This window comes from Aspergillus lentulus (assembly GCF_001445615.1).
Source record: "Aspergillus lentulus DNA, contig: Alt04, strain: IFM 54703, whole genome shotgun sequence".
Lineage (NCBI taxonomy): Eukaryota > Fungi > Ascomycota > Eurotiomycetes > Eurotiales > Aspergillaceae > Aspergillus > Aspergillus lentulus.
In genome coordinates this window covers 2614611-2629065 of record NW_028322122.1, presented here as the reverse complement: position 1 = coordinate 2629065, position 14455 = coordinate 2614611, and the positions used below count along the sequence as shown (strand labels likewise).

The following is a 14455-nucleotide window of genomic DNA, read 5'->3' as shown; positions in this document are numbered from 1 at the left end:
AATCAAATCCCCAGTAGTATACATATTGGTCCAGCTGGCCAAGGCAAAGAGGGGAGAGAGTGCAGCGCGTTGAGGTGAGGTACCTGCCTGAATCGGCAAGTACCTCGATGCACGGAGTATACATTCACACTAGCCTTCTTAGGAAAGGCGTGTAAACGCACCACTATTCCTTATTGAGACTAGTGCCTTCTGGGTTCCAATTTAGGCTTTTGAGCCGCATCAGATGATTTCATTATTTTATTATTATTATTATTATTTTTACCTCTTCCCCCGCCCAACTTTCACTTCTGAATAGCTCCATTCGAGATAACTCCAGAACTATTCTTCATCATGGCATTTCGAGGCCAACGCTTTACTCTCAATCTCGATGATGATGCGGACCTTGATCTCGATTCTTCACAACCTTCCCTCAGCTCCTCCTCTCTCGGTCTGATAGGCGAAATCCGCGAGCGCTCCCCCTCCGCTGTCGTCCCCCCAGCTCCTAAACCCTCCACCGCATCAACAGGCTTCCCTCAACATCGACGGCGTGTGAATCAGTCTGCTTTCAAGCAGCGTAGAGCGAACAAACAACAAGAATCGGCACCGCCGCCTGCGGAGACTCCTTCTAACACCCTTTCCGATGAAAAAAAGAGCATCGATGAAGAGAACCGTCGGCAACTGGCATCCATGTCACCGGCCCAGATTCAACAGGAGCGGGAGGAGCTGATGTCTTCATTGAACCCGTCCTTGCTCGAGAGATTCCTCCGTCGCGCACGGATCGACGATGACGACCCTATCACCACATCCGAGAAAAGCTCCTCACAACCAGAGCCAGCCCTCTCGTCTGCATCATCAGCGCAAGATGCTTCTACGGCGAAACCCAAGAAATCAGTCTCGTTCGACGTCGAAGAAGATTCCAAGACAGCAACAGAGAAGCAGGAGCGATCGCAACTCAAGAGAACTCCCCCCGCAGTATCATCTTCCGTTCTCACGCCAGAAGACCTTCCTCCAGCTCAACCACCGGTCGACCTCCATCCAGCGTCTGAAATGCCCAGTCACGAGGCCTTTCATTTTCCTACACCTCCGCGCCAAGACAAGCCACCAAATCTCGATCCTTCGTCTCCTTCTTTCCTGTCTGACCTCCAAGCCCATTATTTCCCCGAAATGTCTCACGATCCATCAGCGCTCTCCTGGCTGCAGCCGCCCTCAGCCGATCCGGAAGATCCTGACTCGACGTCCGCCTACCACCCTGCAAGTAGTGCAGAGGCCGTCCATCCCTCCGCTCTCCGATTCTCCCTCATTGGCAATGTCCTCTCCCCCGCCACTTCGCTCTCCCTCCCCACCACTCTCGGTCTGCATCACCACGGCAAGGATCCGCATGCTGCCGGCTACACCATTCCCGAACTCGCCATCCTCAGTCGTTCGACCTTCCCCGCTCAACGGTGCATCGCCTGGCAAGTGCTCGGCCGTATCCTGTTCCGCCTGGGCAAGGGCCAGTTCGGGGAACGCGGCAGCCCTTTGGTCGAGGGCTTATGGTCCGTGATCGAGCGCGAGGGCGTAGTCGCCGGCATGCTCGTCGAAGCAGACGGCGCTCCCGCCGGCCCGACTCGTTCAGCTGCCGCCCGTGACTCAACGGCAGCTGATTCGAACGACCCTTCTCCGTTGCCAGCGCAAGGTACTGCAGTGCCGAAAGGGGCAACTGGGATCGGTCGTCATGCCAGTGCCTCCGCTTGGGCTGTGGAAGGCGTTTGGCTCTGGCAGATGGGCGGAGGAGGGGATCGGGGGATCCTAAAGGAGAATACTATCCGATCGCAGTAGTCTGTCGGCAATTTCCGCATATGCCGGATCAAAAACTTGCATCTTGTATCATATATTATTATGCTACCACAAATCACGATGCCATGACGAATTAAATACCCTTGAGTCATTGTAGTCACCTCTATCCTCTATGCCATGCCGCTAGACTCATGGATCTCACATAAACACATATTCATCGTAGTCATACGCTCAAATAAGACTTGTAGTAACCACTCAGTTCCATCTCCTTCTGGTCCCGCGTAAGTCATGGTACTCCCCCCATCTGCACCCCCCAAATCTTCCACCGGGTTTCTTCCAGAAACTCCCGCCGCAGCCATAACCCCTTGGACGCAGCAACCTCGTCGTCGCCGTTCGCCTCCGTCTCCTCTCCCGCGCGGACATGGTCAAGCCAGCTGTACAGCAGCCGCAGCTGCCAGAGGCGGTCGCGGACCTCGTCGGCGTCCGCGCCCCGCCCGCCAGCCGCGCGGATCACATGCTGCACGCTGCTCTCGATCACCAATTTGCTGTCCACGGCCGAGACGCGCAGCCACGGCGCATCCCCCGGCCCACCAGTCGCCCCCATGTACCGAACCCGTGCGGGGAACGAGGCCGGCAGCACTAGTGACCTCTCGTGGATGTCGAGCCCTTGCAGGGACTCGAGGTTGAAGATCCAGTCCCACATGCTCTGTGACGGCGTCGCGCGATGGACGAGCTTGGAGCCCGAGGCAAGCAGCGCGACGGCCTTGGGCGGCGCGGCGGGGGGGAGTCGACGGCCTGGGTTTGCTGTGGCTGCGGATGACGGGAGCACGTCCTGCGCCTCGCTGAGGCCGGACAGGGTCGCCACGAACACGGAGGATCCGGTGGGGTTGTACGTCGCCTTGCGTCGCAGATAGACAGACTGGTCCCCGTGCCGGAACTTGTCGTACAGCCGCTTGTTCTGCGTAAAGTCCAGGACGAGGGGCCAGTAGTCGGCGCTGCGGATTTCCACTTTCGCGATGCTGTCCAGATCGGGCAGGAGACAGGGCGCCGTCACGGTTTGTCTCTGGCCGCTTGTGTTCGTTACGGTGATGGGGAGATGGATCGGGCGGCGAGAATCAATGTCCCGGGGCACAAGACAACGCGGTTCGGCGGCGAGAACCCACAGGTGCCGGAACGCCTGGAGGTGGCATTTGTTGTCTAGCACCGTCGTTGGGAAAATGGGATACAGTGAGCAGATCAGCGAGGCGATCGCCAGGTCGGAGGTGCCAACCGTATAACTGCCTCCGCCCAGGAAGAGCAGCCCGATGGCCATGTGCGCGGCCATGTGGCTTCCATACGGCGTGTCGGCGTCCACGCGGCCATGCAGCAACCGCAATCGTCGAAATAGCGCTAGGTCTCCCGTCCCAGCCATTACGGTCGCCGCGGAGAGTGCAACAATGTCCTGACAGTTTCGGACCGAATTCCTGGTCAGTCGCCCGTCATAATTCACGGCTGGGAGTCTGCAGATGCGGATAAATTGGTCCAGGTAAGAGATAAGCAGGTCGCGAACGGCTGGCTGGGCTGAGCCCGCGAAGCGCAAACCAAGAGCGAAGCAGAGCCCAGCAATAATGTTGAAGAAAGGCATGTCGTCACTCTTCAGGCGGCTGACGCCTGTTAGCCGGTAGCGACGTCGATAGATCTTAGGGAGACTCTCGATAATCCAATCATAGCTGGGTCGTATGCTATCCCACATGATGACATGTCGAGCCAGCGTCCGTAGGAGGAAGAGGTCCGGTCGTACATAGTCAAAACGGACAGTGGTATCAGGGATATCAATCTTCCGCGCTAGGACCTCATCATTTGTCTTCATGAAGATGATCGTAAGGGCAACGGTAGCACCAGCGGTGGCTCGATCGAGCACATGAGCCAAGTGAACAGTCTTCGTGCCTACCGCAATGGCCAAGAGTCTTTCCACAATATGCATGTCCCGCATGCCTCTCAGGTCTTTGCCTTTGCCTAGATTGATGAAGCCAAGGGCGAACCCGGCCGCCAGCCGGTAGCCTTCGTCACGCAGATCCTCATGCGACGGCGAACTCTCCTCTTGTTCCGCATTTTCGATTTCAGACAACATCACCTCGCTCATCCTTCGATGCTGAGAGTTACAGTAGAGAAGGCCGATTCCCATGATGCCAGCCGTCTGTGTCAGCGGTGATAGGTTGAGTTCGGCCGCTCCAAGAGGCAGCATTCGCGTAACGTGTACCGACAGCAACCGTGTGATAAGGGTGTCCATTGTGCCCAGATAAGACGCCGAGAGACCAAGTAAGAGACCGATCGATGTCATTGTGTGCTTAGGGGTCAAATACTTAAAAGCTACCCACTTGGCCAGCGATTTGAGGTGCCCATTGAGACCCAAGGCCAGCAAGAAGCCCGCATGTCGATTGGTCAGCTCCTGTGGCTTATTGAAAAGGATCCATGAGGTGTCGATCCCTTTTGACTTTTTGGAGATAGCGAGCCCAGTGGACACGCCGTTGTGAAAGAAGGCCCAGCACACCTTTTCTTCGCTGAAAGATGCTCTTTCGGCGCTGACTGTCACGTTTGACGGCTTCATAACGCACTGCAGCGAAAATGACGGAATTGGAAGCTTCTCTGTCAACAGAGGCAAGCGTCCGCTGAAAGCAAGCATGGCTCGGCCGGCAGGGATCGACAGGGTCCGGAGAGTGACGAGTTGCACCACCTCCTTTTGCGCCTCAAGTAAGTCTGAATCGGTCCAGTCGGGCTCTGGAATGCACTCTGCCACGGGAGCTTTGGATTGATTGAGCAGTTTGGCCGCTTCTATGAAGCGTTTATCGTCCTTGAAGATCAGCCGTGTTATAGAGAACCGATCAGCCTCTGCAGAAGCCTCAAACGAGTTAATCGTGTCAATTTCGAGTGCTGAGCCACCGATGTGATGGAAGTCGCGCACTGCATCGTGCGATAGGGAGGGTTGGGGAGGTACCGAAGGTGGATATGGTGTATCCGTATTCATGGACATGCTCAGATCCTCTCGCTCGACAAGTTCTAAAAGACTCGCATTCCAGGACGCAGAGGCCTGGGTCTGTGTACGCATGATCGCTTCATACAGCGGCGTACTGACGCCTTCTGGGAAGGTCTCGACAACGTTCCTGGTAAGACCCCAACGGTGAAGGAGCTTGACCCTGTCAAATGAGGACGAGATGTCGTGTATTTCGGAAAGGAGCCCATTGAGAGCCAGTGTCCTCGGCGTGAGCCTAAAACACTCCTGCCATAACTTTCCATTGCGTGGAGCGCTCTCCGATGTGCTGACAAGGTCCAGGAGTGTGAAGAACGGCGAGGAGCGCTTGCCCCATGCAGTCTCCAGGTGAGCGAAAATCGAAGGAGGCGCAAAGGGCTCTGGAGGAATATCCATCATCGAGATGCGAGAAGCTTCAAACTGCCACCGTTCCATACTCGCCATCTCAGAGCCGTAGTATGCATCGTCGGCCCATGTCCAGGACGTCCATCCGAGCCAGCCACCGATTTGGGCCAGAACGGGTGCAAGGAGACCCAAGGGTTTACGTTCATGCTCGGCATCACAGATTGAAAGCTTCTGTTCCTCCCTGAACAGATGTAAGCCTACTACAATCGTACACAGGGCGGTCCGCCGGAGAGTATCATTGCAGGAGAGCGCAGTAGGAAGATGGCCGTTTGGTCCGATCGTCGAGTTACCCTGAGGAGTCCGCAGAAATTCCCGGGCCAGAGCTATGCATCGGACCAAATACGTGTTTGTTCGAAACGTTGATCCCTTAGAACCCTGCTGGTCAATCTTTCGAGCGTTCCTTCCCTGAGACTTGACAGCATCTTGTTCTGCATCTTGCTCGAGGATCCATCCCCAAGAACTGCTGGCCATCCAAGGCGCTACAACGCCAGAAGAGCTTGATTCTTTGTCCAACATCGACTCCCAGCTCTCCAAGTCGACATAGCTTCCGCTGCTGGACCTAAGGAGACCCTTCTTTCGACGTGCTTGTTTGACGGGGGTTTGATCACTGTCAATGAATTGCAACGCCATTGCGAACAAAACAATTGTCATTGCAGTCCATTCGAGGTCAGTCTCGCCAGTCTCTCTCGCACGGAGCCACTTAACCGTTTCCCACCATCCAGCCAATATACCATCACCAGCTTTCTCAAAGTCACGCAAAACAAATTTACAGATTCGAATGACGTTCTTCACAAGCTCATTGCTGGGCTCCATCTGTATCTGTAGCTTGTGTCTTCTTTTCGTGGCGTCGATCACATCGAATTTTCCTCGAACAGACGGATGGTCAAGACCAGATATTGATACCGGGCCATCAGTCATTATACGATTCATACCACTTTCTCGGGGGCGATTAGATGATGCGCTGGAGGACACGCCATATCTTTCATACAGCATTAGATTGTGGGGAATATCGACTCTGATAGGGTTGCTCCATGGGCTTTGCAGGTACAATCCGTTCTCACCATTGTGCGCTGCTCCAAGTGTCAAGATGCGTGAAGTCTGACCATCAACAACTCTGCAGGCGTCTTGAATATCTGCGAAGTGATGTATGCCCGTCGCCTGGACGAGTAAAGAACGCTCTTCAGAAGAGGCCTTCTTTCGCTGTTTCTTGGCAGTCAGTGCATCTTTCTTCGGCAGTGCTACCCTGTCAGTGCGTAGATTCACAACGGTCATCGATTTTGCGTCCTGGTCCAAAAGGTAGACAGCCAGAGCAGCCGAATTTCCGTTCTGCGTGATTCCACATTCCGAGGGGCACAGAGTAACGATTTTCACTCTTCGAGAAGGCTTAAAAGACCTGACGGGAGTTTGAAAAGTGCCAGCAAATCTCGTCGAGAAGCTTTCTACTTTCGAAAGCAAAACCTCTTCCGGCAGCCCAGACGTCGCCTCCTTAAGTTCCATATTGCCAAACCCCTCAAATAGGCTATCGTCGTTTAGTTCTTCGAGTAGACGATCGACCGGTGCATCGATGAAACTGCTTGCGGTGCTGTATACGGAGCCGGTCCCCGGTGGCAGCGAACCACGTGGATTAAATCCAAAGCTCCCACGAGTGCTGGTTCCGCCAATGGATTGACGCAAGCCCCCATGAGGTACGGTGCCTGTTTGACTTCCTGTAGCGAGATCCGAGAATGCGATTCTATCCTGGCTGCTCGCAAGATCAGCGCGAGCGAGCATGGAACTCACCCGCCGTGATGTCTTAGACGGAACACCGAGATCGCCAAAGTCCTGGCCCAATCTTGATGCGAGGTCATCCTCATCCGGCCTGCTGTCGACGGAGTACTGGGAGTGGGAGAAGCCAGACGCGTTCCAATTGTCGCCTCGGGGACCGAAGCTCTCCCTGGTCGCGGACGGGCGTGCAGCAGGCGTGGTCGCTCCTGTCGCCATGCTGAAATGCGAACTACGACGTTTGGATCGCGTGCCCCCTGTCTCTCGCCTCCGTTGTTTCTTGGAGGAAGGACCAGTCTCCTCTTCTCTATACCGTGCCGTCCAAAGAGTGTACAGCCCAGTATTCATGTTGACGGTTACCACGAGGATCAACGGACTCTTACTCAGAGCCCGGCTAGATCCCAAGAGTTCATTGTTTGGGGAAACGTATACGATTTCATCGGCAGGATCAAGGACATCCAGGCCAGAGGGTTTGCTGTTGATACTACTCTGTAACCAACGTGAGGACTGTTTGGTCACAACCAGGCCCATTTCAGAGTGTGGGTCCATGAGAGAGAACACCCGGGGTAGATTCGCATTTTTAGTAGCTCGCGAGTCCAAAGCAGCGTTCTGAGCAGGAGAAATGGTCAATGATGGTCGTTTGGCTTTGCCAGAGGGCAGCTCCAGGGATTGAGAGGCGCGGAAGTCGCTGGTAGGAAATGATGAGATGAATGAATTTGGAGGCGCCATAGGGTAAATACTAGTATCTTCCTCTTGCATTTTTCTTTGGAAGAGAAGACCTCGAGGGGTCGCAAATACCGAATCAACCTCAAAAGGCATAGGAATGACATGGCTATTGCCGTTTAGGAAGAAGATGTGGGCTTGTGATTTGAGTACCACAACCAAGGCTCTCGAGCTATCCCCATTCTCAACAGCTTGCGATCCTTGAGCAGGTCGATCATGCAGACTCGGCAATGTCCCGGGGGAGTTCTGTGATGGTTGGTTTTGCGGACTACGGCTCTGGCCAGGCTCGCTGCCTGAGTTGCCATTGAGCCCGTGTGCCTGCGTAGTTCCTCCAGCTGACTCAGTACGCTTTTCAATGGAGAATCTTGTAAAAAGAGCATGTTTGATCTCCTCTCGCTCGATATCCAACCGGAACACCCTCTTCACGACTCCCGCTCGAGACCAAACAACGCAGCTTGTAGTCCAGACAAGTTCATCATCCACCGGCCCATTCGAACCTTCATCGACCGTTGTATGCCATTCGTATTGATTCTCTGACGGATCAGGAGGCAGGAGATCCTCTGCGACAAGGAAAGGTAAGGCCGAGGGTTCGTGGAGGCCTAAGGAACGAACGGACGCCATTATCGACGCGGAATTGCGAGTATACTCAAAATTTCACTGGCAAGAGGAGCCAGGATTGAGAACATATCCATTGTCAGTCCATGCAGACTCTTAAGAATTGGCAGACTGTGCTGTTGAGTCGCAAGAGAACTATCTAGTTCTCACTTGAATGGTTGACGCGCGACGCGGCAGAATCAACTTTTGGTGATCATGAGTATTTTCTGCCGCGGAGACAAAACACAACACACCACAATACAACCACCTCGCTCATCCTCATCATTCCTTCTCTTCTGTCCTCCAGACCGGATTTTAGCCCTTCTCTTTTCCTCTCTTCCGAATTAAGCTCCTATCGTCTACCAACTTCGGGTAATTTATCTGACAAGCCAAGCTACTGTGGCTGAACCCGACTTGCCTTTACCTTGTGGCAAGATGCCATCCTTCCCAACGAGACCATTGGTCAAGCTGAGGGATGACGGGCTGCAACTGAGGTACTATGCTCGTGCTCCTTGATTTCCAAAGAGACCTATTCTAATGCCAGGTGTTACCTTCTAGTTATCAACTCCCTCAGCGCGTTCATGCGGCGAAAGCGTATCCAATTCTCGCCCCCAATGGTTCATCTATCATCGTATATGGCTACGAGAATGGTGTAAAAGTGATTTGGAGAGGTGGCAAGCGCTTCTCTGCACTCAAACCATCCACTCAGAAAGCCGCGAAACCCGCCAGAGGAAACAGTAGTAATGACGATGCGGTCATGATCATTGATTCCGATGATGAGAGCGCAGCAGAGACATCCAAGGAAGAAGGGCCTGTCTACGAATTCGAAGAAGACGAATCTGAGGTCGACTCAGCCTATCCATTCGAGGATATCCTCCGTCAGATTGACATACCTCTTGGCAGCAGAGTCCTTGAATTGGCAGTGCCTCGCATCCTCCCCGAGACAGCTCGCTCGCCGCTTGATCCTTTTCCTCCCGCTCTGAAGAAGCTTATGGTGATTTCCGCTGTGTGTGCTGATTATTCGACCCGGATTGTGACCCTACCCCTGATCCCACCTCACCCAACACAGACAGAACTCGCCTCATGGCAAGTGCAAACTGTCTCCATATCCGGCGGAGTGTCTCACCAGGAAGTTCCAAGGGGAGTCAGTATCAGTTTTACTTGTCAGGAGTTCGAATCAGATGAGGATGTCACTATGTCTCCAACCAAGTCCGATTTTCAGGACAGTGAGCGATGGGATGTTTTGGTGGCGACTCACTCCGCGGAAGCATCCGGTCTTCTCTTAATACATCGGATTCCCATTGTGGAGGATAGATTGTACGATGATGAGATAGTCTCTAGACGAGTCTATCTGCCCGCGCCGGCGAAGAACATCTCTTTCAATCCGTCGACTTTTCCAGCTCTTCGTCACTCAACCCTACTAGTCGCCTTCCACAGCGGGTGCGTGAAGGTCTATTCTTGCTTCTCCAGAAAACCTGCAAAGATATCTAGAAGGGCATCGGGGCCTGAGAGTGATTTTGAAAAGGCCGAAACTGAGGGAAGGTGGCTGATCAGCCTCTACCCTGGATTCGAACAATCGCCTTCTGGGCTGGCGCGGCGAAAGACCATTATCGACGCCGAATGGGTGCTCGGCGGACGAGCCATTATGGTGCTGATGGCGGATGGCGAATGGGGTGTGTGGGATCTTGAGGGAGCTGGCCCGGGCAGTACTAAAGGGCCTCTTCAACGACAGTCCAGTATACAGGGTGTGACTGGCGGTTCGCTGACTGCGTTTTCCGTGAGTGGTAGGATTGTGAGTCGGATGACAGGACGAAACAAGGCCGACAGCAACGAGTCCCCCGTTGAGCCGCGGCCGAAATTCGCGCCCATGACTCCCTCCACCAAGCGTGTGCGGGAAGATACTCTGTTGAAAGGCACGCTTGGCACATCCACCCCGTCTTTATGTGGAGAGATTTCGGTGTACCAGACGAGTTCGCTCAGGGACGCGCTGCCTGATGAGTCAGTATTGCTACGACATGGCACTCAGAGTGCTGTGATCCCCAGTCTAGGCTCCCTGTGGCGCAACGCCATCAAAGCCAGTGGCACTTTTGACGCATCGAACCGGTGCAGAGTTTCACCCATTCAGGACATCCACCTGATGGGGGAGAACTTTACCGGCATCGGTCATCTTCCTGCAGCTGCTCGCCGTTCCCGGGACGCGGAGCGTCAGGACTTTGATATCCTCATCACATCAGAGCATCGCATCATCATACTTGCGCCAAAGCTGACCGAACCCGAAGAGATCCCGGTCTCTCGGCAGTCAACCAGCGAAGAAGCAACCACCGAGGCCGATCAGCTCATGCTTCGCAGGGGAGAGTTGGACGTGGATGGAATGGACCGCCTTCTGAGTGGCATGGCCAGCGGCAACCGATCCTTGCGAATGGGAAGTCCAATCAAACGAGCGCGGATCTTCGCTTGAAGCTTCGAATTTAACATGAAATTTCAAACAGAGATACCCACTACTTCCTACGCGAGAGTAATCACACTGACGATAAGATGTAGTATTGCACCTTTGTTTTTTCTTTCTTTCTATTTTTTTTTTTTTTACTTCTTACTGAATGGTCACCATACCTTCGAAGTCGGCAAAATTCGCGCTGCAAGGTGGAGCGCAAGGCGAGAACCATGCCTTGAAATCCCGTTTTCGTGACGGGATAAGCTCTGTATCAGATGCGAGACATCAAGCCAAAAGCCCCCATCCGAATCCAGTTCGCTGGACCCCCTATTTTCCGACCCTTGACGACTATTTTTCTATCGAGGACTTCTGTCGTCGCTTCCTCATCTGGATGGTCTGGTTCTTCCAGTCTGTTATTCCGCAGGCAATGATGCTGATCTGTCCTCCCTTGCGGAGAAGATCGGATGGCGTTGATCGGTTCTGATCATCTTGTTCGATCTTCGGACGGGTCTACATCAGTGTCAGCGTCGGCGGAAGGGCAGCTGGGCAGACTTGAAGGGTGAACGAAGACTAGGAAACGGGGGTTATTTCGGTTGGGACAATTAAACGTAGGATTTACAGATATGACTAAGAGTATAGCTAGAAGTAGAAGTACCTCTCTAGATGTTGCTGAAATTTCATTCTCTTCCAAGTTCCTCTAATCGAATCTATCAGTGCTCCTCAGGTAGTGACTTGACATGTCTTTGAGATGTCAGCGAGAATGCTCTTTCAATGTACATTCCTTCCTTACCATTTCCTGCATATAGCCATTCCAAAGCGTAATACATATGAAGAAAGAAAGCCAAGTCACGGTCGACCTTATTTACAACTCAAACATGTGAAGGAAATATGGCGGAGATATTCCCCCATAGGCACAGCACGTCCAAGACACCGAGCAAGGCACAAGTGACCGCCTCTAGCTCATATTGCATGTTCGCTTCCTGAAGGAAAGCCTATAGTCCGCTTATCCGTTGTATCCCAGAGCCTCGAGCTCCTTGCGCACCGAGTCCTCGGTCTGGATCTTCTTCACCTGCGTATCCTCCAGCTTCTCCCCACCCGCAAGTCGCATTTTCAGCTCCTCGATTGCCCGGATCTTCTTCAGAAGTCCTCGGATCTTCTTATCCTGCGCGGTAGGGTTTGCGGCGGCGTCTGCAGCGGCGGGGGCGGGGGCGGGTGCAGGCGCCTCGGCGGGCTTCGTTTTGGCTGACTGCGATGCGCCATTAGCCTGGTGGCCGTTGCGGCGGGCATTGCCGTCAACGTGGCCGTTCTGGCCCTTGGACCGGCTTCGCTCGTGGCCGCGACGGTCGGGGCTCTGTCCGGACTGGCCGCCGTGCGCGGGGGGAGCCAGACCATCCTGCTGCTGCTGCTTCTTGGCTTCACGCTTCTTCTTGTTCTTCGCTGCCGACCTGGAGAGCTTCTCCTGGTCAGCTCCGGCTGGCAGAGCCACACCTCCTCCGGGAGCGGCTCCAGGAGGCAGGTATTCTTCGACGGGCTCTGCGCCAGGCACCTCGCGTCTGCGGGGCTTGCCAAATCCGTTCAGCGCGCTGCCACCGCTAGCGCCATCCCGGACGTAGGCTGCGCCGCCCTCATCTTCGCGCTTGAACGCGAGAGGTGTGACCTGGCCACGGGCGCCCGGGGGACGGTAGGCGCCGACCGGCTTTGCGGGCGCTTTCTTGGTGCTAAGGTAGGCGAGGGCGGACGGGTGGGGTGTGGGGAGAGTCTGGAAGGGGTCGCTCAGAGGGTGCTGGGTGGTCGACTGGGGCCTCCAGACGACTTCGTACAGTTCATTCATATCCTCGTTGTACATCAATCCACCGCTGACGTGCCAGATGCGGATGCCGTTATCCACTCGCAGACGCGGGCTGGTGGTAGCCGTCAAAATAAACTGTCCATCCGGCGACCATTCGCAGACACTGGCATTCGACGCTTCAACGGTCGCCACCTTGTGGTAGTTCTTGTCCAAGTCGTAAATGTCCATCTGTCCGGCCAAGTTACCGAAGCCGGCTACCAATACGAAACGTCCATGGGGAGAGAACAGGATGGTGTTGCGAGGTGCCAGAGGGAAACTGTGCTTGGCCACACCCCGGAAGTTGAAGATGGTGGTTTTCGCTGGCATGTATCCATATACAACACCAAATTCCTTGGAGTTGGGATTCCAGGACACATCATGAATCGGACCCTCCTTGTCTACACGGTAGAGTCAGCAAATGTAGGATGGGGCAAGACACACCGGAAGGACTTACCAAGGTCCACACGCGAATCAAAACCACCATTGGCGCTAAGCAGATACAGAGTTGTTTCTCCGTAGTAGCTCTTGCCGCTGCGATCGACCTCGGTCTGCGCAAGCACCAGCAAAGTCGTTCCATTGCTGTTCCACTTGAGTTGGACTTTGTCACCTTTGAAGAAACTCTTCTGGGAGACGGGCGCTCCGAACTGAGGCACGTTGAACACCTTGACCGCTGCTGGTTGACCCTGGACGAAAAGAAGAAACAAGTAAGTCGGCTGTAAAATCATTGCGAAAGACCCACGATCGGAAAACTAACCTTGCGCTCGGGAATAAAGACAGCAATCGAGTTGTTCTTGCCGGGAGAGAGGGAAAAGTCCGACACACCCTCCACACGCAGCTTGTTCCAGACCTTTGACAGGTTGTCGCTCTGGAAAAACTGGACCTCGTTGGTGACGACGCGAGCGCACAGGCTCTCATCGAACGTGTACTGGAGGTTCCAGCCTGTCTGCGACTTTTGAACGAAGCTGCCCACTACCGTATGCTCGTCTCCGTTGCTCTCAGGCGATGTCTCAATCACCTTCCAGACCTTGAGGTTCTTGACGGCGTCTCCGTTGGCGTCCTTCGAGGGTCGCTGCCAAGTGATCAGGTAGGTTCCGAGAGGGGAGAACCCCAGCTCAAAGACATTTTCGGCAGAAATCGTAGAGACGACGTGTCCAACAGAAGGATCGACAATAGTGACCCTAAAGTAAATGGTTAGCGAGTCTGTTTTCAAGATCTTCTGTCAATTGATCGCATACCTCTCAGGAGACGCCCAGGCAAAATATCTGCCGCATGGAGAATAAGCGCTACAGCGGAGGTTCCCCTCAGGTCTACACAACAGAAGTTCTATTAGCCTGGATCATTGCATAAATGCAGAAAATTGCAGTTCCTACCTCACAAACCCCGACAAAGGCTCATAGACTGGGGCCGCATCCAAGATGCCAATCCCTTTGACCGTTCGGACTGCGGCAAGTCAGCACTATTGACACATTTCGGTTGCACCTGATTTAGGTGACAAGTTGTTTTGTCTATAGGAATGCGAAGGGGGAGACATACAAGCAAGCTGTGTAGGAGCTGCCATTGTGGATGTAATAATTTTCTCGACTCGGTTCTGAAATCCCGCCTTGAAAGTTTCCGATATGCACAACAGCAACGTTAATGCGCGCGTAACAGTGTCTCGAAAATTCCAACGAAGTGTATAGTATCTAACGGACTCGGCGTAGGTCTAGCTCGTGCTGCGTGTAAAAAATATGACGCAGATGGGCGCAAGACGTATGTTTTCCAGACCAAAAGGCGGCAATGGAGCAGGGACGTCACAGGTTGCAGAGCCGGGGGGGGGAAACGAGTTACTCGAGGGCGACTCGGTTTAGATGTGCTTGATGCTATTTGCGTGTGGCGAGCTGTTGTTTATCTGACGCAACGGAGCAGAGTCAAAAGAGACACACACTGGGGCGCAATCTCGCACAAAGAAAAC

At 54.0% G+C, this 14455-nt stretch overlaps 4 protein-coding genes across 4 annotated transcripts; 2 read left to right on the top strand and 2 right to left on the bottom strand.

Annotated features, from left to right (window-relative positions):
• Positions 1 to 330: 330 nt before the first annotated feature.
• On the top strand, positions 331 to 1797 carry ALT_2158 (RPAP1 family protein; the record flags this gene model as incomplete). Its single annotated transcript, XM_033562043.1, has 1 exon — positions 331 to 1797. One exon carries the CDS (start codon positions 331 to 333, stop codon positions 1795 to 1797), a length of 1467 nt encoding a protein of 488 aa, XP_033417934.1.
• A 244-nt stretch (positions 1798 to 2041) lies between these two features.
• ALT_2157 (anaphase promoting complex subunit 1) lies at positions 2042 to 8272 on the bottom strand (the record flags this gene model as incomplete). Its single annotated transcript, XM_033562042.2, has 1 exon — positions 2042 to 8272. One exon carries the CDS (start codon positions 8270 to 8272, stop codon positions 2042 to 2044), a length of 6231 nt encoding a protein of 2076 aa, XP_033417933.2.
• Positions 8273 to 8680: 408 nt separating this feature from the next.
• ALT_2156 (nucleoporin NUP37) lies at positions 8681 to 10703 on the top strand (the record flags this gene model as incomplete). Its single annotated transcript, XM_033562041.2, has 2 exons — positions 8681 to 8739; positions 8804 to 10703. 2 exons carry the CDS (start codon positions 8681 to 8683, stop codon positions 10701 to 10703), a joined length of 1959 nt encoding a protein of 652 aa, XP_033417932.2.
• A 976-nt stretch (positions 10704 to 11679) lies between these two features.
• On the bottom strand, positions 11680 to 14062 carry ALT_2155 (translation initiation factor 2A; the record flags this gene model as incomplete). Its single annotated transcript, XM_033562040.2, has 6 exons — positions 11680 to 12902; positions 12959 to 13187; positions 13259 to 13682; positions 13740 to 13811; positions 13875 to 13944; positions 14038 to 14062. 6 exons carry the CDS (start codon positions 14060 to 14062, stop codon positions 11680 to 11682), a joined length of 2043 nt encoding a protein of 680 aa, XP_033417931.2.
• Between the last annotated feature and the right edge of the window lie 393 nt (positions 14063 to 14455).